Source organism: Hyalella azteca, unplaced genomic scaffold (genome assembly GCF_000764305.2).
Source record: "Hyalella azteca isolate HAZT.00-mixed unplaced genomic scaffold, Hazt_2.0.2 contig13542, whole genome shotgun sequence".
In the NCBI taxonomy this organism is placed as follows: Eukaryota; Metazoa; Arthropoda; class Malacostraca; order Amphipoda; family Hyalellidae; genus Hyalella; species Hyalella azteca.
Window position 1 is genome coordinate 38077 of NW_025943460.1, and position 22187 is coordinate 60263.

At 41.6% G+C, this 22187-nt stretch overlaps 2 protein-coding genes across 4 annotated transcripts; both read right to left on the reverse strand.

Annotated features, from left to right (window-relative positions):
- Positions 1-1845: 1845 nt before the first annotated feature.
- Positions 1846-15017, reverse strand: LOC108682242 (cytochrome P450 9e2). 3 transcript variants are annotated; one of them, XM_018171373.2, is made up of 7 exons: positions 14931-15017; positions 9398-9579; positions 8273-8969; positions 7574-7804; positions 6377-6437; positions 4084-4274; positions 1846-3517 (listed from the first exon to the last, which is right to left on the reverse strand). In XM_018171373.2, exons 2-7 carry the CDS (start codon positions 9575-9577, stop codon positions 3318-3320), a joined length of 1560 nt encoding a protein of 519 aa, XP_018026862.1. In that variant the 5' UTR covers positions 9578-9579; positions 14931-15017; the 3' UTR covers positions 1846-3317. The 3 variants fall into 3 exon arrangements, with proteins under 3 accessions (XP_018026862.1, XP_047739694.1, XP_047739695.1); XM_047883738.1 differs by lacking the exon at positions 14931-15017 and adding an exon at positions 12269-12330; XM_047883739.1 differs by lacking the exon at positions 14931-15017 and adding an exon at positions 10544-10564.
- Positions 15018-18307: 3290 nt separating this feature from the next.
- On the reverse strand, positions 18308-21084 carry LOC108682240. Its single transcript, XM_018171370.2, has 6 exons — positions 20932-21084; positions 20614-20752; positions 20107-20197; positions 19774-19964; positions 19308-19401; positions 18308-18579 (listed from the first exon to the last, which is right to left on the reverse strand). The coding sequence occupies exons 1-6, from the start codon at positions 20999-21001 to the stop codon at positions 18457-18459; spliced, it is 708 nt and encodes a 235-aa protein (XP_018026859.1). The 5' UTR covers positions 21002-21084; the 3' UTR covers positions 18308-18456.
- Between the last annotated feature and the right edge of the window lie 1103 nt (positions 21085-22187).

Sequence of the window (22187 nt, forward strand, 5' to 3'; positions counted from 1 at the left end):
CCGTACTTGAATTTCTTCGAGTCATGCAATATCTGACGGATGCGCCGTGCTGTCACATCAACTCCAGTGGCCAATTTTATAGAAGTAGAGGTAGCGCCTGTTTTAGAAGCCACTGAAAACAGTCACCTAAGATCACTGTCGGTTAATTTTGGGGTGGGTCCAGGGTGCTTTTTTCATCCGTAGACGTCCGGATTAGCAAAAATTGATGGTACAATGAGTTTTGAGCGTTTTCTTCCCATTGCGATGTCCCGTTTGCTTCTACTGCATTTAACAAAGGCAAAAGTAGTAGTAGTAGTAGTATGATGGTTTGCTAGCGCTTCAGCTATAGAGCTATTTCGCGCCGGAGGTCATAATTTAACATCGCCAGCAAGGCGGAAGGTCTCAATTATTCAAGATCTCAAGTTAATCATCACCCACAAGGGGCGGAAGGTCTTAGATGTCCAGCCCGCTGAAGCTGGCTCGAAAGAAGCAGCGTTAGCATCTCAAAGAGACGAAGTGACAAGGAGGGACAGGTGAAAAGCAACAGAAACGAAGACACTCGAACAAGAGGTCGCTTACACGGGACGTCGGCCGCCCGCACGACAGAGACAGAGAAGGAAAATATAAGGAATCCTACCTACATACATAAGAACTTAACCCCACAACTGAGACCTGCAGTCAGACACCGCGAGCTCAGCGGTGGGGCGCTCAGGAACAATCCCCCTAGGAGCGCGAAATCCCATAGGACTTCTAACGAGCACAGACACGCGTTAGAAGTCCCCCCTGAGGGGAACAAAGGCAAAAATCAGCGCCTTCTCGTTCTCTGTCTTTTTCCTTCTGGCATCTTTTTTACAGCGAAAAATATGAGTGAGGACACTGAACTACACTAGAAGTACACTAGTAAGTACCTAAATGGCGAAAATCAGAATATTATTTATGTTGCTTTACTTTTGAAAGTAAAAATATTACAGAAAGATACTAAACGGAAAAACCTATCGTGGTCATATAACCATTTCCATCTTGGTTTTTCTAATTTTCATAACTTCTTCTCATATATTTTGAGAAATTAATTTTTTTCGCATATCGTCGGAACCATTTTCAAGCGTAGATTAACCTCGTATAATTAGAATTCCGTATTTTTTATGCAAGAAAAAATATTCAGAGAAAACTGGTTGGTCGTATAGCTATTTCCGCCACTGTATAGCTCATGCGCCGCCCCTACCTCTCTGTGTACGACCTTTGTTCCTCTCGATACTTCATTTATCTTCTAGCTAATTGCGTGAATCAAAATCTATGAAAAGTTTCTTATCAGATTTTATTTTAGTAATTTGTATCTTGAAATTGAATTCCATATCCGCAGGTTGAAGCGCCTCAACAATCTCCTGCTTTAGAGGCGCAGTCAAAAATGGTTATAAATTTAACCGTCCGCTAACATGACATGATTTTAAAGCCAATATGTGTGTATTGATATTTATTTCCTTTATATACCATTGTGTTGCTGTAAGAATATTAGCAACACAAGATAGATATTTTAATTGAGAATCGAATGGTATATGTCTCATCGCTGTAGCTTCAGAACTCTAGGAGGAGATAGGTTTGCCGTGACAATAAGTTAACTTTTCAGGACAGCGCGGCAAAGTCCAGGGCGCATCGGAATAGCCACTCAATGTAGCAAGGTTACCAAACTAAGCGTTACTGAAGCTTAATGCCAGTCAAGGATGGTGGGAGCGACTGCTAGCACACCTTCTCGTGCGACAACAGGAGGGCAACTGAGCTGTAGCTTGCCAGAAACACTATTTATGTGCTCTCGGCGGCTAATTATCGCCCATCTTATTTGTTGAAGAACCCACCCCCCACCCTTTCGGTATCTCTAGTGAACGCATTATTCAACGTACAGAGATGGTTTTGGTACCGTTAAATGCGTCAGAAAAGCAGCTTTAATATGAGTATAAGAGCTGGAGAATGTCATAATTGGCCGCTTTGCGTCAGACGATCCCCTTTATTGTGCCCGGCTGAGTAATTTCCGCCTTAACTTTACTGAAGAGGCCCGGACACCACCCCGCCCCTTACAGGATCTGTAGTGAACGCATAAATCAACGTACAGATATGGTTTTGGTACCATTGGATGCGTCAGAATGTAAGATTTAAGATGAGTATAAAAACCGAAAGAGCCAAAAATCTTGCCCAGACGCTCCCCCTCAACGCATTTGGGCCAAAGCGCACAGCAAATCTTGGAAATGCCGAACATCTTTTTGATAATGTAAAGTTTTCTTCCGGCGCGACATGCTCTATATTCTGTCTTAATTTCTAGTCTTGTAATCTACACTATTCGTCTTACTAATTTTTCTTATCTCTTCGTAATCATGCACGCGATCGGAATTTGCGATTCCGCCGAGTGATGCCACCAAGAACGTCGCTGAAAAGACGTCGTCATGAGATCTTAATAATTAATGTTTTAATTAAACTTCAAAGACATGAGTAGACTAATCACAAGATGTTCACTTAACGGTCTTACGGCCGCTCGTATATCGAGCATCTAACGGTCGGCCGTCATCCAATTGTGATGGTCGCTAAGAAATAAATTGTCGTATATTAAGAATTATGGAGGAACGTCTTTAAAACAGAACTATTTAGTAGCATGCTTTTTATTGACCATTACCATACTGGAAGATATTTCAATGCTTGTTGGGGGTTTCAATTAATCATATCAATTTTTTCGGCATCTTTGCATAACATTAACTACGTAGCCACCGTTGGAACGACCCATATGAGGGCTCTCTGCACTGACCGTCTAATTACCTATTGGCCTTCGAGACACCACGGTACACAACCATCAACCTTTACGTTCTTGGTATTCATATAACTGTCGGGATCGCATACGCGGGATGGTGCCCATGGATTCACGATACTCGCAGCAAGCCATGTCAGCGTCAGGTTACGGTACAACATATAGTACGTAGTACAACATACTATGTGGTCCAATAGGTTATTAGCATAATTATTAAAGCAACATAATTTATCCGAGCAATCACTTCACCCATGACGAACATAGCAGCCTCGACGACCACAAAAGGCAACACATTACTCAAGTCGTGTCTCTGGCTGTGGACCATAGTCCGCGTCAGAGGCCCGGCATAATGAATTAAAAATATTTCGCAATAAGAAATTAATCAAAACGGAGGCGAAAATCAAGAATTTAGGTAGAACTCAGAATATCCGAGGCAGCGCTTGTGGAACTCTAGACAGCGCCTTGGCACTCTAGGCATCGCCTTGGCACTATAGGCAGCGCCTTGGCACTCTAGGGAGCGCCTGTGGCTCTAGGCAGCACCTGTGGCACTCTAGGCAGCGCCTGTGGCACCCGCCACACTCGATGCCGTGTCCCTCAAGATAAGGTTCAGGCTCGCAGGATCAGGTCGCAGGATGCTCAACGCCGCCTTAGCGACTTTGAGCTCCTCTGACCCCGGCTCGACTGAGAGGTCAAAGTTCATGATGAGGTCAGCGAGTGCGAGTCGTGCCTCCATGCGAGCGAAGCGTTCCGCTGAAAATTGCGAGATGAACGACAACTTTATTTGAATGTATCAGAAACTTGAGACAAAATATAGGATAAAATAATTCAAAAGCATTTCGACAAGCAGGCCGACAGGCTTATCCATACTCGGGTTAACAAGAAATTACCCAATCAAAAATGAGGTACAAGAATGAGCCAGCATCGTGAATCGTATGATTTTGCAATGACAGAAATAGTGATTTTTTAGCATTTGGCCGCAGAAAAAAAAGCTTTTTAACGATCATCAAATAATGTTGAAAACAACGTGTTGACGTGTGCGATTTGACGCTAAACTTTATGTTAAGCTCGATCTTCATAATAAGGATAAAATAGTAGATTTTTTACGATGAATGGATGTTGAAAAATAGAAAAAATGAAGCCATTGTAAATAATGCGGAGTTGCACACGCGTCCGGCATGTCGAGGTCATGGAACTGACTCGTTACTCCAAGAACTAATATAGGGTATAACATAGAGAAAATAAGATTTAGAAAATATCTTAGATGATTTAGATGTAGAACGAAGCGCGGTCAACACTACGGCCAATAGTGGACTCACCGATGCACATACGGGGGCCAATACCGAAGGGAAGGTACACCCCCGACGGGATGTCGTTCTTAGTTGCGGGCATGAAGCGGTCGGGTAGGAAGGTGTCGGGGTCGGGGAAGTAGCGTTCGTCGCGGTGCAGCGAGTACACGGGCACGGTCACGAACATGCCCTGCGGGATCTTCACGTCCGAGTCGGGCACGCTGTCGCAAAAGCATTACTTATATCTTAGGTTAAAATTAATAATTATTCAAATTCGTACATTTAAAGAAAATACTGCATATTAACAAAATACCACATTTATTCAGCCGCAATATGTTTTAAATGTTTTACTCTGAATGACACGTCGGGATACAAATAAACTTTGTATTTAGATAACGTTGATGAAATAATAAAATATGCGTCTCAATCAAGGTCGTTGATTTCAGAGCAATGAGTACCATCTCTGGAAGATGGAATCTCCTAAGACGAGTGTGAGCTGCTTTGTCGGTTCCGAATGGAATGAAAGTCGGGCTGTAGAAATGTTTTCAGTATTTAAATATAAACTGAAAAACCACATCGTATATTCCTCCTAGAATGAGATCCTGCACATGTTTATTCCTTCATACGATAATGCAGTCATTGTACACGACTGTAAATAAGCACCAAGAACAAAAAGTTACGCAGATATGGCGACACTCGAGTTAAACTTTCAAGAAGTCCGGCACAACGCATCAATTAAAATGTGTCTAGAGCATCGCAGGATAAACTGTTTAATTGATATTGATACTGCGGAAGATAATGAGCTGCTTACGGGAATACAATAAACTCAAAAGATCTACCATTTCTGAAGCTACATACGATTCTTCTACAACGATATTAGGACACGTCGCGAAGGTAGAAATTTCTCAACCCTATTGACGCTGGCAAGCGACAGTCCCTCAGGATGGTGAGACAACTTATAAGTAAATAAGTAGTAGAATGTTTTCCTGACGTTTCAGCTATCAAGCTATTTCGCACCGGAGGTCAAAAAATAGAGTCGCCAGCAAGGTGGAAGGTCTCAATTATTAAAGTCTCAAATTAATCATCACCCACATATGGGGCGGATGGTCTCCGATGTCCAGCCCGCTGAAGCTGGCCGGAGAGAAGCAGCGTTAGCATCTCAATAGACGAAGTGACGAGGAGGGACAGGTGAGAAGCAACAGAAACAAAGACACTCGAACAAGAGGTCGCTTACACGGGACGTCGGCTGCCCGCACGAGAGAGACAGAGAAGGGAAATGTAATGAATACTACCTATTTAATAACTTAACCCCAAAACTGAGATCCACTGTCAAGACACCGCGGGCTCAGCGGTGGGGCGCTCAGGAACGATCCCCCCATAGTAGTGTGAAATCCAATAGAACTTCTGACGAGCACAGACACGCATCAGAAGGCCCCTGAGGGGAGACAACGTATAGGAACTGATACGCCCTTTTGCCAACAAAAACTGGGTCATGATGACCCATACAAGGTTAAGAAGTGCATCGCTACTTACTCATTTCTCTTACTTACTCAAGAACAAAGTCTTACTCATTTCTCAGCGCGTATACTGTCGCCGACGCGAGTGTGCGGCGTGTTTTAGCGGAAATTGGATGCATTTGGTTTGACCGCTCACCAGCTAAACTACAATCACAAACGCATGTCATCTGCCTGTAGATGCCACGAACGTAACTACCACCCGTTTTTATGGAAGACACACGAACACGAGACATAACACGATTTGTAACTCCGCTGAGGTCGAGATTATGAAATTTTTAACGTCCAAATCTTTGGAACAACATGATAACCGGACTGGCTCCCAACTTTGAAAGTGAGACTTCCAAAATAGTGACATATTCCAGCGAAAGGAGGGGGAGACTGTGCAGGATTCCCCCATCCAATAACCGAGCCGAGACCAGAGTACAGACTCTTCGTGGGACTGTTTAATGCCTTGCCAGAAGTGCTGAAAGGAGGGGAGTTCACCCTTGCAACATTCACGAGACGACTGGACAAGTGTTTGAGAAAGATCCCGGATTGTCCAGTTATGGGAAACTACCCTGAGCAAGTGACAAGCAACAGTATCTTAACTCAGCTGGCCCAAAGAAGGACAGATAGACGTTACACGTTAAACGTTACATCCGGGACCCAATGGCGGGGCGACTTGCCTATCGACGATTTAGAGACGGAGGACGACATAGTCCATGGTCAAGCATTAGCTTGACTTTGGACTACGAAGTCCTAAACTCACCATAAGGCCTTAGGTCACAGCACCGCAAACGAAGAACCACAAACACATCACCAATCACCTGTAGTCCTTGGTGCATTTCCTCTCCAGCAGGTGCGCCGGAGGATACATGCGCAGCGTTTCTGTGGAACACCAACACACAATGAGTTGCGTTTGTATAAGAAAAGTCGTGTTGCAAACTTCAATGAATTCAAAATTATTTACATCATGCTGTATTAAATTGAATACATTTCACCTGAAACACTAGACGCACACACGAGGATTCCAGTTCCACACCAACCTTCCTTGTATGCACCGTCACCACCATGGCCGTGTGTAAAAACCATCTAATTGATTTCGTCGCTCAACCAAGGAAACCCGGATCTATGCGTATTCTATCGCCTTACTTCTCATTCATTGCGGTCGAGAACCTGGAGCGGCTCCTGCACTCCGCATATACAGCCATAATCGCTACATGGCCATAAATCGAGCCATTCAACACCCATCACTATTTTTCAACATTCGCACCAGGGCCCGATCAATCAAAACTCGCTAGGGTACTAGTATCAGGCGATTTCTAGTTAGCGATTGGTGGGTCTATTTTGAATTTTTTGATCATTTTGTATTTCAATGTTCAGTGCAAATATCGTCGCCTATGGCAATTCTCTCACTAATATTTATCTCCTCTATCTCGGCGCCACGGACCTCCTCTCGGTATCTTTGACTAGTCCCAGGTTAGGAGATAGGATGTAGCCACACACAAATACTCGGCAATCCTAATCACCCCCCCCCCCCCGACGCACAGCAACCTAGGATCATATCCCTCACTCCAACTGCAACGGTCTTGCTTCGTAGGAGACAACCTCTAAAACACAGGAGTTGCTTTGAAGACCTGTCTCTTGTCACGTTCGGGCCATGGCCTCCAAAATGCCGACATTTAACGCATTCTATTAGCCTAACCTGATATTAAATGGGGGCTTTTCATATGAGGGCACAACTACCATTTACAAAAGTATTATATTACCATATTGCATATTTTCAATCCCTGTTTAATATTGCGCTTTGGAGAGCGCCTCTGGCTGCCTCAAAATGGAACTTCTCCGTTCCACTTATCCCTTTTTTTTGAGACACCAAGTGCATTGGCGCCACAAGCAACTACATCAACACATTCCATCAAAATAGGATTAAAATCGCTCACTGGAATCGTCATATTGAATCCTTAAAAGACAGATAAACGAGACGCAATCATGGCAACATGGATGGTGACGTCTGCCCTCACCACTGAGTACAGCATCGAGGTACTTGCACTCCATGACGTCCTGGTAGGTGAGTTTGCCGCCCTCGTTACGCTCAATTCTGGCCGCGACCTCCGCCCTGAGACGAGCCTGACATTGAGGGTTGCGGGCGAGAAGCGCTGCGGCGAAGCAGAGGGTGTTGGCTGTGGTGTCGTAGCCCGCCAGGATGAAGAGGACGCATTGCGCCACGATGGTCGAGTCCTTCAATCCACCTTCTGCGAGTATAAAAGAATGTCAGATCACTTTCTGTTATCGCTTAGTTTTCGTCATTTGCAGCCGAATGTCACCTCACTTTCTGTTACATGAAAACGAATGTAAACTCTATGTTCAAGTCCTTCAGAAATGGACCAAGCAAATGTCTGCCCATTCAATTATGATTTCAACGGACCATCTGTTAAAGAGAACTTATTTGTAATGATTGTATGATTCCACACGGTACTTTATAAAAATGTATATTTTTCTAATGTCAATAGAATTTTTTACTTCTTAGTTTTTACTAAATTACGCACGCTGCCAGATAAAATTAGTCTTTGAAGCCATTGAATCGAAGTAAAAAATAACACTTCCGACCGATTCGTTGCTAAAAACGAAACATTAGTGATGGAAAAGCGGGTTACAATAAGGCGCCCAAATGTTTATTTTACCTTACATCTTAGCAAGCTTATTTCCAACCAGTAACGTACTTTTCGCCCCCTTGGGATCGACCTCGCCCTCCTGCTCCTTCGTCGATTCCCTGGCATCCAGCAGCAGGTCCAAAAAGTCACCTCGGCGAACTCCTTTGGTCCTGGCATCCATTGCATCCCGAACCACTTTTTCCATATAAATCAAGGAAGGAGATGCCAAGCTGATACGCAAAAACTTTACCAGTTTTGGGAATAGCACGAACGAGATAAACTTTACCATTTGCTTAAATGTAATTTTGGACATATCTGCTGCTTTTTCTATGAATTCCTTGTTTTCGCCACGCAACGTGTTCGTCTCCAGACCAAAAGCGCAAGAAGCTATTACATCCATGGTGAAGCTGTTGAAGCTTTCTTTGACGTCCACAAGAAAATTCGCATCTCTGCGCTGTCTCAAGCTGCTCATCAAAGTATTCGATTGTTCCTGGACGAGGTGGAACATATCCTTCATCTTGCCAGAGGTGAAAGTGGGAGTGAGCTGGTTTCGGATGTGCTTCCAGTGATTCCCTGTTGCGTTAGTGAGAATGTCGTTCATCACCTCAGTATCTGTGCCTGTCATGTCCATGTTGCGGCGGTCGACGAAGTGGTCAAAATCCTTAATGCATATCGAGACGATAAGTTGCGGGTCTTGTATCGATAAAGAAGGCGTGAGGTAATCGTAAGTCCCGACGTATCTTTCTTCGCGAGACTTCAGGTATTCCTGGAAGTTAGAGGCTGTTTGAGTCTCAAATGTGCCAACTATTAGTGCCAAAATTGATGTCCGATGAATGCATCTCACCCATTAATAAATATATAAGATACAAAAAACACCGGATTGTAAGAAGCTCCTGTATATTCTGGATTCTCATGCGGAACGTCAAATCAGACTGTTAATGTCATCAAATTTCAAGAAGATTTCGGAGTAATAATTTACTCATCACAAGCTCTATTCCTCGTAACATAAAATTTTTCATACGCGGTCATTGCAAGACAGCTAAAAATATTGAATTATATTCGCATCAAGCATGGATAAATTTATCAGCGACAACTCTGGAGGACAGGCGAGCTACTTTCCAACACGTTATTCCTACCCTATTAATTACACATTTCTGCTGTCGAAACAATTCGTTCTCTTAAAATCGTACTGACCTCATACCTCCAAAGGTGCCCCACTTTGAACACGTTCAAGTTGTACATGGTATGTCCAACCAGAGGCAGGTACGGCAGCACGGGTACTCCTCTCCTCTGCCAGTAATGCTGTTTCCTCCAAACGTGCAATATCAACGCTGTCAACAGCACTACCAGCACCGTCACCACAAACCACCACATATCTGCCATGGCAACCAGCGTTAGGTTCAGGAAACATTTCAGTGGAGAGGGTCATAAATAACAACAAATCACGAAATTTCTCCAGTAGCAGCACAATCACGCTTATTCCATTGAGATCCGCCACTTTACCAAAAGTTCAAGCCATACTAAAGAAAATATTCCATTCTACTACTTTTTAGGAAAAAACTACAAAGAAATACTTTGTAGTATTTTCCATCACGCCATTTCCAGCTACCATGTTGAAGTAATACCAACGCAACAGGGAATCACAGAACCGACATACAAATAAATACATAAATTACATCCTTCCGCGAGGATAGCCACGAAAACCCACGCTGCTCAATTATGATGAAAAATAGATGCAGGATAATTAAATCAGATTGATTCGGCCTAATTTAGAATGTCACGGTAAGAACGTCAGAGAGCCCAATATAGCGCTCTGCTAGTAGCAGAGCCTGAACAATGGAGTATCAACCTTACAGCGACTTCTTCGCGCTCCGCCTCACTTAATAGCCTAATAGGTGATAACTTTACTCTATAATTTTTTATGAAACCCGGTCTTTACACGTACAAATAACTTACTAAATCATCTCCAAACAAAAGGATAGCAATACCGATGCATTTCTCCGACGTTGTTGACATAGGGGTAGCTGCCGTCTTCTGTCATGGTAGTGGTACGCAATCCAATCTGGTATGTACGATTTACTTTATTCCGCTAATCCTGTTCGCTTCAGCTCATGAACAAAGCAATGTTAGACACGACGTTCAACGGGAATAACATCGTCGTTACAAGAGAAACTTCGGGAAAATGCTTGCTTAGCCGGGAAATTTATGAATAAGAACGAATACTGCGTTAATTAAGGTTTGAATTTAGCTCTTTCCATAGAAGCGATCGAGTCTTTCAATTTTAGTGTTTTAGATAAATTTATCGTAATCCAAAAACTTACGACGGTCTCGTTCACTTACATCAGTGTTATTCAGCGTCGATCCAACGTTAGATTGCCTATCAGCGTGGAACAACAGGCAGTGGGGGTATACTGAATGGAAGATCTCCCAGTGCCAGCCCCCACCAAACCATGTTCGGCATTGCTTGGCCGTTCCTATGAACTAAATCTTTCACTGTGTGATCACCCTAGACTTCTTCATCAAGGTAACACACATACAACTCGATTCAATAAATATACTATCTCTGTGCTAAAGCCGGTATACATATTCAGCTTTCGAATTCTACCTTGATTAAGTGCTCAACCCTCAAGGATTACTAATCGCTATTAGTAAGAACGATTCGTCATTCTGCACCAAAATACCATTGACCGCTGACACTGAACAGTGATTTGAAAGTTGTAGAGGTCGTGAATTAAACGTTATATTATTGGGAAATGCAGCCGTGCACCACCAAACTTGTGCACCGATCAGCCCTGAAAGGAACGCCTAGCATATTTCAAGATGACCAACTATAAGCTGTGGATTAGGCCAACCGTCAGTAACCGGACCATGACATCATCTTGATTTAAATATTAGGAGTTTAACGCCACCGTATTCTGAAGCGAATAGCCCAGAGTGTAATGATAGTCCACCACTGAACGTTGCACCGAATCATCACTTCATACCCTGACTTTAGCTCGAACTGTAACTAGCTGACAACGGACTGCGACCAATCAGCCCAGCTTGCCAGTGGAACTGCATGCATCCTGCCGTGCATCACCAGAAGGTCACTTTTAGCTCACAACATCAGTGTTAGGTTTCAGATAGCGTAGTTCTGTTTAAAAATCTATCTTCCATCGACGAGTGACTTCCGCAGCTTCGTTAAATTAAGTAACTTCTAGCTCACAGCATCTGGGGTTAGGTTTCAGATAGCATAGTTCGGTTCCAAACTTTATCGTCCTATAACGACGAGTAACCGTTCGACCGTAGGCTGAGTCGACACACTGGGCAGATACGGATGGGTCGGCGGCGGGCATCATAATCACTAAAACTCTATAAGGCTCCGGCGCGCTCCGTCCGGGTGGTGTAAAATTTTTTCGCGTATTGGCAGACGATGCTGGGCCATACTACGTCAGGCTACTGTCCTGTGGGCTGACCGATCTAATTCAATGGATGTGATCTGTTTGTTGGCTTGCGGGTGATAATGTTACAGTCAAGAAGTGTTATACCTGTTAATAGGCTGTTATAGGTTACGTTCTTGAGGGAAGGGATCATGATATTCCATTCGAAGCACGGCAGTGGTGGTCTCCGACAGGCGTCTCATTTTATTGTTAGGTATTGGGCTTTTATTTAATAAATGCGATGCCAAGTTGAATGAGTCTTAGAATGTTTGAATTGTAGAATAATATTGTAAGAATGTTTAGAGAGTATTGAAATTGTGCTGGGAAATTGCGGATAGGAAAAGGTAGTAGTAGGAAGTTGGAACGTGGTTTTGCAAGCAGCATCTTCTGATTCGTAAAGCTTGTCCTTTAATTGGACTGAAGCTAATAGATGCTTATTTCTTGTGCTACAGTTGTCGTGTGTGATGAAAACTGTTAATATAATTTCTTGTGCAATTAAGTATTTCACGTTAACATTGATTTAATGAACATTATTGAACCAGCCACTATACGCACGACAACGTCTCGTTGCATCTGAAGTGTTAAGGGACAACAAAATAATTCGAAATCAGGGAAAATATTAGCCAGTGCCTTCTGGCATGCTTACCAATTAGGCAAACTGAAACCAACATCTCGCACATGACTGTTGCTCAGCGCACACAGTGTCAGAGTCGCAGTCACAGACGAAGAGTTCGGCGACTGGCGGGAGATTTAATGCCCTAAACTGCAGAACTATAATTATTTCTACCCTAAATTTTGATTTACGAAGTTTCGGTAAAATTAGATGAACTTTCTTCTCTTCATATGAAATTTTACTGCAAAAACCCATTTTCGATTGATTTTTTATTGGACCCGTCCACGATGATTCATCATCTGGGCGTTAGTTGGTTGGGAAAATTATCTATAATATAGCAGGGTATTACTTTAAATTTTCACATATAATTTATGCTCGCCAATTATTCATAGTCATTTAAGGTCTGCGTACTGAAGATATTCAAGTAAACTTCGCACCAGTGGGTCACGTGCGAAGCGAGCACGATAGCGTCGTGATAAGCGAGATAAGGTATAGCTGAGCTCATAACATAATAAATCACGAGCATAGAACATCGTGCTCACAGAACATCGTAAGCAAAGAACATAAAAAAGCAGAACATGGAGCATCGCGAACTTCATACATCAAGACTGCAGAATATTGCGAAATCACACGCCGCGAACATTCAACATTTCAAAGATTGACCGTATACACGCAGTACATGGTAAATTCCGTCATTTGCAACCTACCGACTTAAACGTTATCATATGCTACCTACTGACTAAACGGTTGTCCTTTGAACCCTGACGACTAAACAGTTGTCCTTTGCAACCTGCTGGCAAATATTAGTCATTTGTTCCTGTTCATATTGCGATTGTTCTTTGCACCTGCTCACCTTTCATTTCGTCTAGCGTCAGGTTTGTACAAACCGCTATAGTGTCATAATGTATGAATTGTACCTACCTGTATCGCTTTCCAAAGGCTATATCATGAAACGTTCTAAATTTAAATATATTGATTTATTCGCATTAAAATTTTAGTAAATGTATATATATTTTCAATTTGAAAAATTAATTTCAACACACGTGTTTCGATTGAATTGCTGGATATCAAACCTCCTACTCGATCGTCAAGCTACCACAAAACATTTTACGTATATGAGTGTGAAGATATGGGACAAAACGCTAGTAAAGTACTCAGAATTATACACATAAAGAAATGAAAAATAGTTTCTTATATATAATTATGTATCATTTAATATATTTACATATCTCTAGACTTGGTCAACGCGACTAGTTAGCAGAAATTGGGGGAGGTCAGATAATAGAGTACGAGCTGATAACGCTCTCAACTGTGATAACGTTGGTTCGGAAATTCTTGGTTGAAGCAGATCACGTCTTGTAAGTTGCATCCTCTTGCAACGATGTTCGAAAAGAAATAAATGTTCAAATTAAGCAGAGTCGAGGAATTCATCGTCATCGAAAATAACGAGTAAGTTTGTACGTGAACGAGACGTGACCTTGAACGAGCGGGGTTGAGGCTGAAGCGGATCTAACATGGAGGTGTAAACATAGCAACATCGTTCAAATAAAACAAATAAACATATTTTTTAAGCAGCCTAACCACTCACAAGTCCTTCAATACTGAACAGATTTGCTTGAATTTTGAAATATAAGTATATTTTGTCAAGACGCTGCGATATGAACAATTACAGATTTTTACATAGCATCTTTTCCAATTAGAACGAAAAAAAATTTTCAGGCAACCTAACCACTCATCCTTCGATACTCAACGGATCTGCTCGAAATTTAAAATATGATTAGATATTATCAATGCGCTGCGATAAGGATGATTACAGACTTTTGCATTACATCGCTTTCGATTAAAACGGAAAAACCGTCATTTTAGGCAACCAAATCATGCACTCGTAGCTCACCGAATCGGCACATCCGAACCGAAATTTTTTTTCGGTTTAATTGATATCAATGAAATGCAAAAATCTGTTATTATTCCTATCGCAGGGCATTGATGATAAATACTTGTATTTAAAATTTCGAGCAGATCTGTACTGTATGGAAGGACTTGTGAGAGGTTAGGTTGCTTAAAAACTGCGTTTATTTGTTTTAATTTAAAACGAAGTAATGTATAATCTGTAATAATTTCTATCGTTTCTGTAATAATTTTATATGTAATAATTTCTATCGTATCGATAGCGTATTGCTATCTACTTAAATTCTAAAATTCAAGCAAATCCACTCAGTATTGAAGGATTTATAAGTGGTTAGGTCGCTTAAAAAGCGCGTTTATTCGTTTCAATTGAAAACGAAGTTATGTTGAATTTGTAAATATTTTTATCGCAGCGTATTGATAATATTTACTTATATTCGAAAATTCAGGCACATCCATTCAGTATTGAAGGACTTATGACTGGTTAAGTTGTGCGTGTTTTGCGTTTGAGTCCGCAGGCGGGTCCGGAGAAGGGTCGAATCGGTTCTTCACATCCACGTTTCCCAACATAACGAAATTATATTTTTTATAATAACAATTGCACACATCATTACAACTCATAACGCTCGTACACCACTTCGATGTTCTAACTAGATCAAGAGTTTCTAGACGAAGATATCCTCCTGACTAAACCAAACGAATATAATATACAAGGTGAACTTGATAAGCCATTTTTACTAAGCGAGAAGCATACGTTCGTATGACTTATTTAGTCAAACGTCTGCCTTACCTCTTAATTAGCTTAGAATTATCCACACAAACAGATATTTTTCGGCACTTGCAGAAATAGGAGGAACGGACACCGGCGCGCCTGACGCGGTCACTCGAGCAATAGTGGCGCAAGCAGCAGGCCAGCAGCCGGCAGCGTTGCTGAGTCATGTGCAGTCATTTATCAGCGATGACTGATGGAGCTTGGCTGCATCAACAGAGCAAATGAAAATGATAAGGTAAATCATACCGTTGACTGGTGTCTTTGGATGAATCATTCCTGTTAATTGTTTGCGTCAGGTTAGTAATATAACTTCCAATAAAACAGAAATTCTTCGATTGAACTACAAAGGCATTAAACTCTTCGCCACCACTCAGGCACTGAACACCCACGCCTTTCAAGTGTTCACCAGTTCCGCAATCATGTCGATGTTCAGTAGTGGTATACAGGTGCTTGCCATGTCAGAGCATTGACGATGGTCGTCAGATGGTACCAATTCACCAGACGGTACCTACGTCAGATGGTGCTGAGGTCAGATGGTACTGAGGTCAGATGGTACTGAGTTCAGATGGTACTGAGTTCAGATGGTACTGAGGTCAGATGGTACTAAGATCAGATGTACTGAGGTCAGATGGTACTGAGGTCAGATGGTACTGAGGTCAGATGGTACTGAGGTCATAATTCATCGCATTGCTTCCCCATCTCTAGATTAACTAGGTCTGCAAATGTACGTGGCTTCTGCCAAATTTGGGTGTTACTTTCTTATTAGAAGTTTATTGGCAACTGTTCTATTAATTTTAGACGAGTATTGAATTTCTTCATTAACGTCGACCATGTACTAAAATGCATTAATCTGGAAAAATTAACACTTTGGGATCATGTCTCTGGTCATCCGGCACTTGGTAGTGGCTACTTAAAGCTAATATTTTCCCATCTTTCCTTGAATCAAGTTTTTTTCAGATTATGTCCCATCCAGAAATGCCTAAGAAATTTCAATGATTTTTTTTTTCATAGATGGCACATTGCAGATTGTACCTACAGATTGGTTATATAATGAATGTAGTGACAAACGTCATAAAAGACTGATGGCCATCAAAGGGAAATGTCACTGTTTTGGCTAGAAATGAGACTCCTGAATTAGACCATCGACGCTCCACTCATACCGGAATATAGCTGTTGCTTTAGGTAATTACATCACTGTCTTAATTTTACATCATTGGTCTCACGAACAATTTTCTTTGCATTGCTTTGTTGAGCTCATGTTTTAATTTTATTTTTATTTTGAGTGCTGATTGTGGAAGTTTAGCAAGTTTTTGTTGTCCTGGCTTACCTACTACTTGCAAGTTATATAGTTCTTTTGGAAATCAGCTCTTCAAACTTAATTTGTTGTAATCCCAATGTTAAGGTTTGTCACGTCTATTTCAGATGAATTTGAGAGAGCCGAGCAGATGATTCTCCAAGTAGGAGCTCAGTCAACTTCATCAGAAACGGAAGCCTGCAGTCCAAGGACCATGCAACATCTCAGAAGATCGTCTGGCGCGCCCTAGCGCTCGGCTGCACAGCCCACTTCTCCAGCAACTCCTAGACTGAAGGCACGGGACGCTTCAGCTACTGCCGCGCGTTCGTCAGTTCAGAGGAAAAGCCCCGTTTTCATTCCGCGAAGACCAAAACGGGTCTCTTCCTCCACCACAACCACATCGCTACGGTGAGGGCTACATCCGACGGTCTAAGTTTGCTCTGTGTTGTGTGGTTCCGAGCAGAGGGAAACCCTCTTGCTGACGCTGGCTGGCATACGTAATTTTTAACCTCAGAATAATGAACAAACAATCTTTCCTTCCAATGTTTTAATTTCATGAGGCATGCACTCAGTTGCAACCAAAATATTGGGAACGGAAACAAACTTGACCGTAAAGGATCAGCAAGATAATTAATCTGAAGAGATAAACGACTGCAACGAAAGTTGAGTAGAGATACTGCTTGTGTCAGGATGTGTAAATGATGTTTAAAATTGAAAAGATGGAAACTAGGTAATAAACAATGTAATATTAAGGGGAGCGTCTGGGTTAAAAAATTCTGTATTTCTGAAAGATATTTCTGAACCCCATTCACGACTTCACACATATTTAAAGCACGAATTCAAGAACTTTCTGTTCGTATGAATATTTGCACATATTAAAGGAAAAACTTGAAAAGCATAGAAAGCGGAAAAAGAGGGCAGTCACTGCTACAATATGCAGCCTGACAGTCACTGCTACAATGAGCAGTCTGGCAGTCAGTGCTACAATGTGCAGTCTGGCAGTCACTGCTACAATGTGCAGTCTGGCAGTCTGTGCTACAATGTGCAGTCTGGCAGTCAGTGCTACAATGTGCAGTCTGGCAGTCAGTGCTACAATGTGCAGTCTGGAAGTCACTGCTACAATGTGCAGTCTGGCAGTCACTGCTACAATGTGCAGTCTGGCAGTCTGTGCTACAATGTGCAGTCTGGCAGTCTGTGCTACAATGTGCAGTCTGGCAGTCATAGTTAAATATAGTAACCGTAGAAATGCTAGAAATTTGAGTCGCAGTTGGAGAAGAATGTTCCATAATGATCCTGCACGATGCAGTCATGATGATGATAATGCACGGTGCAGTCATGATGGTGATGCACAATGATGTCATAATGATGATGCACAATGCAGTCAAAATGATGATGCACAATGCAGTCATAATGATGATGCACAATGCAGTCATGATGATGATGCACAATGAAGTCATAATGATTCTGCACGGTGCAGTCATAATGATGATGCACAATGAAGTCATAATGATTCTGCACGGTGCAGTCATAATGATTCTGCACAATGCAGTCATAATTAATGATGATGCACAATGCAGTCATAATGATGACGCGCGGTGCATTCATAATAATAATGCACAATGCAGTCATAATGATTCTGCACAATGTAGTCACAATGATCGTGAACGATGCAATTAATTATGAACGCAATCTTAATGACATCGAAAAACGAAGTCACGAGCGTTCTGTTCGCCAGTTCTTCCGGCTTTGAAATAATGTAAAAAGTCAATAGCCTCATCATAATTCCTTAGAATGTTCGGTATTTAGGTAAATCTTTTAGCTCAGGATAAATTAATTTAAAAATAGGTTAGATAATTTACATTCCATTTTAAAAATTGATATTCATAAGAAAATAATCATATCATTATATACATCTGAATAAGACAAATTCGAAATTTTAGTTTATTTCTTATCATGAATTTTTTGAACTCATTATTTATTATTCTCAATTATTAAAATGTTTGAATCGCATTATAAACTGCAACGAATATCGGCAATTTGATAAAATTATCAAGTTATTGTCAATAGTATTATGTAGGAAGAAAATTTTTTTATTAGGTAATTGCGATTCCAAAAAATGGAAGAGAAACGTCTGTGATATACTTTGGAATCATATATTCATTTAGTTATCATGGCAGGAAGCATTCGACTTCATGCAGCACTTGTCAGATGTCCGAAGTCTTCGACTTGATGCAGCACTTGTCGGAAGTCCTAATGTCCATCCCGGTCTCCACGCTCCCCTTGATGGGGGCGGTCGCCCCTATAGACGTTGTCAGTGAGGCAGCCCTTAGCCACCGACCTGACCGAGTTGTCCGGTAAGCCCAATTGTGCCAGCTTTGGAAAGGAAAATATGCAGGGTTGATCACTGAAGTGCATGCAATGAGTGTGATTGGAGTTAAAATAACCCCCCCAAAAAAATAAGTTCAGCAGGTTTGGCTGCGCTGGAAAGTTATGAGCTCTTCGTTGATGCTCGCTATGTTATGTTTCTCAGCTCGCTCATATATCATGTCATGGCGACATGGTGACAAGCAGTACCAGACATAGCGACTTATGTACGCTAACTTGAGAATGCTGCTTAACTCACTTTATAGGTTGACTTCCTGCAGTGAGTTAAGCAGCATTCTCAAGTTGGCCTACATAAAAGATAAAGCCTTCAATTTTGGAACATGGCGCTGTCAATGTCACATCTATGCAACTATGTTCCCAAAGTAATTCACCCCATTCTTTAATTATTATTCACAATGAAAACATTTGAATACTTGAAATTTTATACAGAGCACTTGGTTATGGTCCATTAGGCGCTTAGCATTGTTTCACAGTTTGTATCTCCGTATTCAGATACAAATAAACAACATAAATGAAACAATCTTAAATAATTGCATTAGAATATTCTTACAGCGATACGTAATGTATCACCATGCATCACTATGCCAATTTCTCATACACACCACAATTATTATTTTATTGCTGTAATGACCATCACGATGTACTCACTAGCAACATGAAGAAAACTATTACTAGGACAGACAAAAAAGACGCGCAGGCGCCTTTAGTTTTCTTACTCTTGCAATTCCTCCGTGATGCAAATAAATGCTGTTGTCGTTTACAATATTAACAGGGTACAAGCACACGGCCTCCCCGGCGTACTGCAGGCCCCTGCACACCAAAGACGCCATTAACCTTCATCAGATGCTAATCAACGCTCTATGAGGTACGTTTCATCAGATTATATGAGGCACGTATCCTAACACTAACTAACTAACTAACTTCTAAAGACCCATCTCCTAGCATCAATATTTTTGTTCCTCTGATACCTAAACAGAGCTGCACTCGTTTAATCTTATTTACACTGCACAGAGGCTCTTGTTTTGGAGGCATTCATCTTTTCTTGTGAAGTACCTGAATGCTGACGTCGCTCATCTTCAGATATGTAAATTAATTTCCATCATATCATAAAAGACGCAAAATTAAATCGAAGCATTTATCCATCCCGCAGATATTTGGGTTGAATTATAGCACAAGACGTACGTAAAGAAAGTCCACGGCGATTGTCCACTGATCGACACGGAGGACACATTCATATCCAAGTTGGCGACGGTCGGGACATTTGTGTTGCCTTTGAATTCATTGCCCGTCCACAACTCCCCCTCGTAGAGGGTGTAATAGACGTCGTCCATACCGTAGGGGCTTCCTGGGTACCGCAGAGAAGATACCTGCATCTGCCAGGTAATAGTAGTAAATGTTTATACATCCACTATGATACATACATAGAGCGTACATACAAAATGTGATGCATACACATATAATAAATACCCATTTATTAAATACATTCGAGTAATGAATCCTTCCGCGTTTGCTTACAGAGAGACTAGAAGAAATATTGTGGCAGTCGTTGATCCCGTCATAAGCAGCACTAGTTCCGTTGTAGTATCGCTCGCTGTACATCAACCACCTGAAAAGAGAGTACAGCAAATTTCTGATGGTTTAATGAACACATGAAGAGGAATATCTCTAACGAGAAGCATTAATTATATAATAACACATATTTTCTGCTAGTTAAATTACCAATGAATCAGATGGGGTAAGTTTTCACATCCTATTACGAATGGACGTAAAAAACCCTAATGATTGTATTTCCAATTTCACGATCACGTAATGAGTCACACGCATGCAGTTACTGTGACTCAGAGGTGACACTGGAGATTGGGGAACCAAAGAGACACTCAACTTGATAAATTTTAAGGTCGATGTAAGGAGAGTCATTTGAACTTTTTTCAGCAACACCATCCTGATATCCATTCACTACTTTTTATTCGTGCATGATACTTCACCGAAACTCGAATACGTCGCTCAAAAATATTCACTCACAGTCCAGTTAAGCAGATGCGTACAATGGAGTTATCCATGCCCTGGACGCTGAGGTCGGGGGAGTAGTCCAAGAACTCGTGGTAGGGGCCGTCGGGGTCATAGTCGGTGTAGGCTCGCAGGTACCGCAGGTCGGGGATGTCTGGGGTGATGTAATAAATTCAATTAGTAGAATTTTAAATAGTAAATTTTGTAAGTTATTTCTTAATTCTGAGATACAGATGTGTAAAAAATATTTTTTGAATGACATTTATTTGTGCGTTCTTCATACTTCTGATAATCGTCACTTAATCCCTCACTAGCACATCCAAAGATCCTCACCGATGGCCAGCGCCGTGAAGCAAGATATCGCGGCCACGAGGGCAGGTAAGACGCGTACCAAAGATCCCATCTTCTCGACTGGTGACTTGCAATGGAGCAGCTGGACGAGGTAACTGCTTCAAGTAGCTGTAGTGCTACAGGTGGGCGATGGCGCAGTTATATATTCCATTATATACTTCAGTATCAAATCAGTGTGCAGGGATAACAGAATGTTATAGAATCCAAATAGATGAGAGGATATCAAGTCTGGTATGCCGCTGCATCAAAGAAAGATAAGCATGAAAATATCAGCACGTGTTCCTCGCGTAAATCTCTCACAATTAACGTTGATAAATCATTACAAATCATGTCATGTTATATCATGGCATGTGTTGTTTGTTGTCATGTGTTGTTTGTTGTCATGTGTTGTCATGTGGTTATCATGCGTCGTCATGTGTCGTCATGTGTTATCATGTGCTGTCATGTATTGTCATGTGTTGTCATATGTTGTCATGTGTTGTCATGTGTTGTCATGTGTCGTCATGTGTTGTCATGTGTTGTCATATGTTGTCATGTGTTGTCATGTGTTGTCATGCGCTGTCATGTGTTGTCATGTGGTTATGCCATGTCATGTCATGTCATGGCATATTTATGTTTTTATGCTCACGCTTTGCTCATGTGAATTCTTCAGAGTTTCTTGAACTAGATCTCAGCAAAAACCTTAATACTCGTACACCTTCATCTCCAAATTTACCGTCGGCAGAAGATATAGGCTTGAGAAAGGCATCAGGTGTTCGCCGTCTCATTAGATAAGTGTTCTGGTAGGACTAGCATAATACATCTCATTATGATCTCAACTAATGGCAATAGTTTGAAGTTCTCAATAATGAAGCCGAAGTTGTGCTTTTAGTATCGAACACAGTTTTTGTTCTACGAGTACGCGCGCATAACAGGTTCGGAGGAAACTTCTGATGAAATTACAATAATGCCAACATTGGGCGGGGACGTGGAAAAGTAGTTTATAAGTAACTTCAAATACTATTTTTGAAAAATTATTATTTAGATTAATATAAGTATCGATAATTTTCAGTAATAATAACATTTTAGTGAGTTGGATTTTTTTTTTGCTCCTGCACTATTGTACATTGTACACCTCATTGTAATTTATCCCAGCGCCTCGTAATGCGTGTCAGCTGCAGTCAGTGCTGCCTCGTAATGCGTGTCAGCTGCAGTCAGTGCTGCCTCGTAATGCGTGTCAGCTGCAGTCAGTGCCGCCT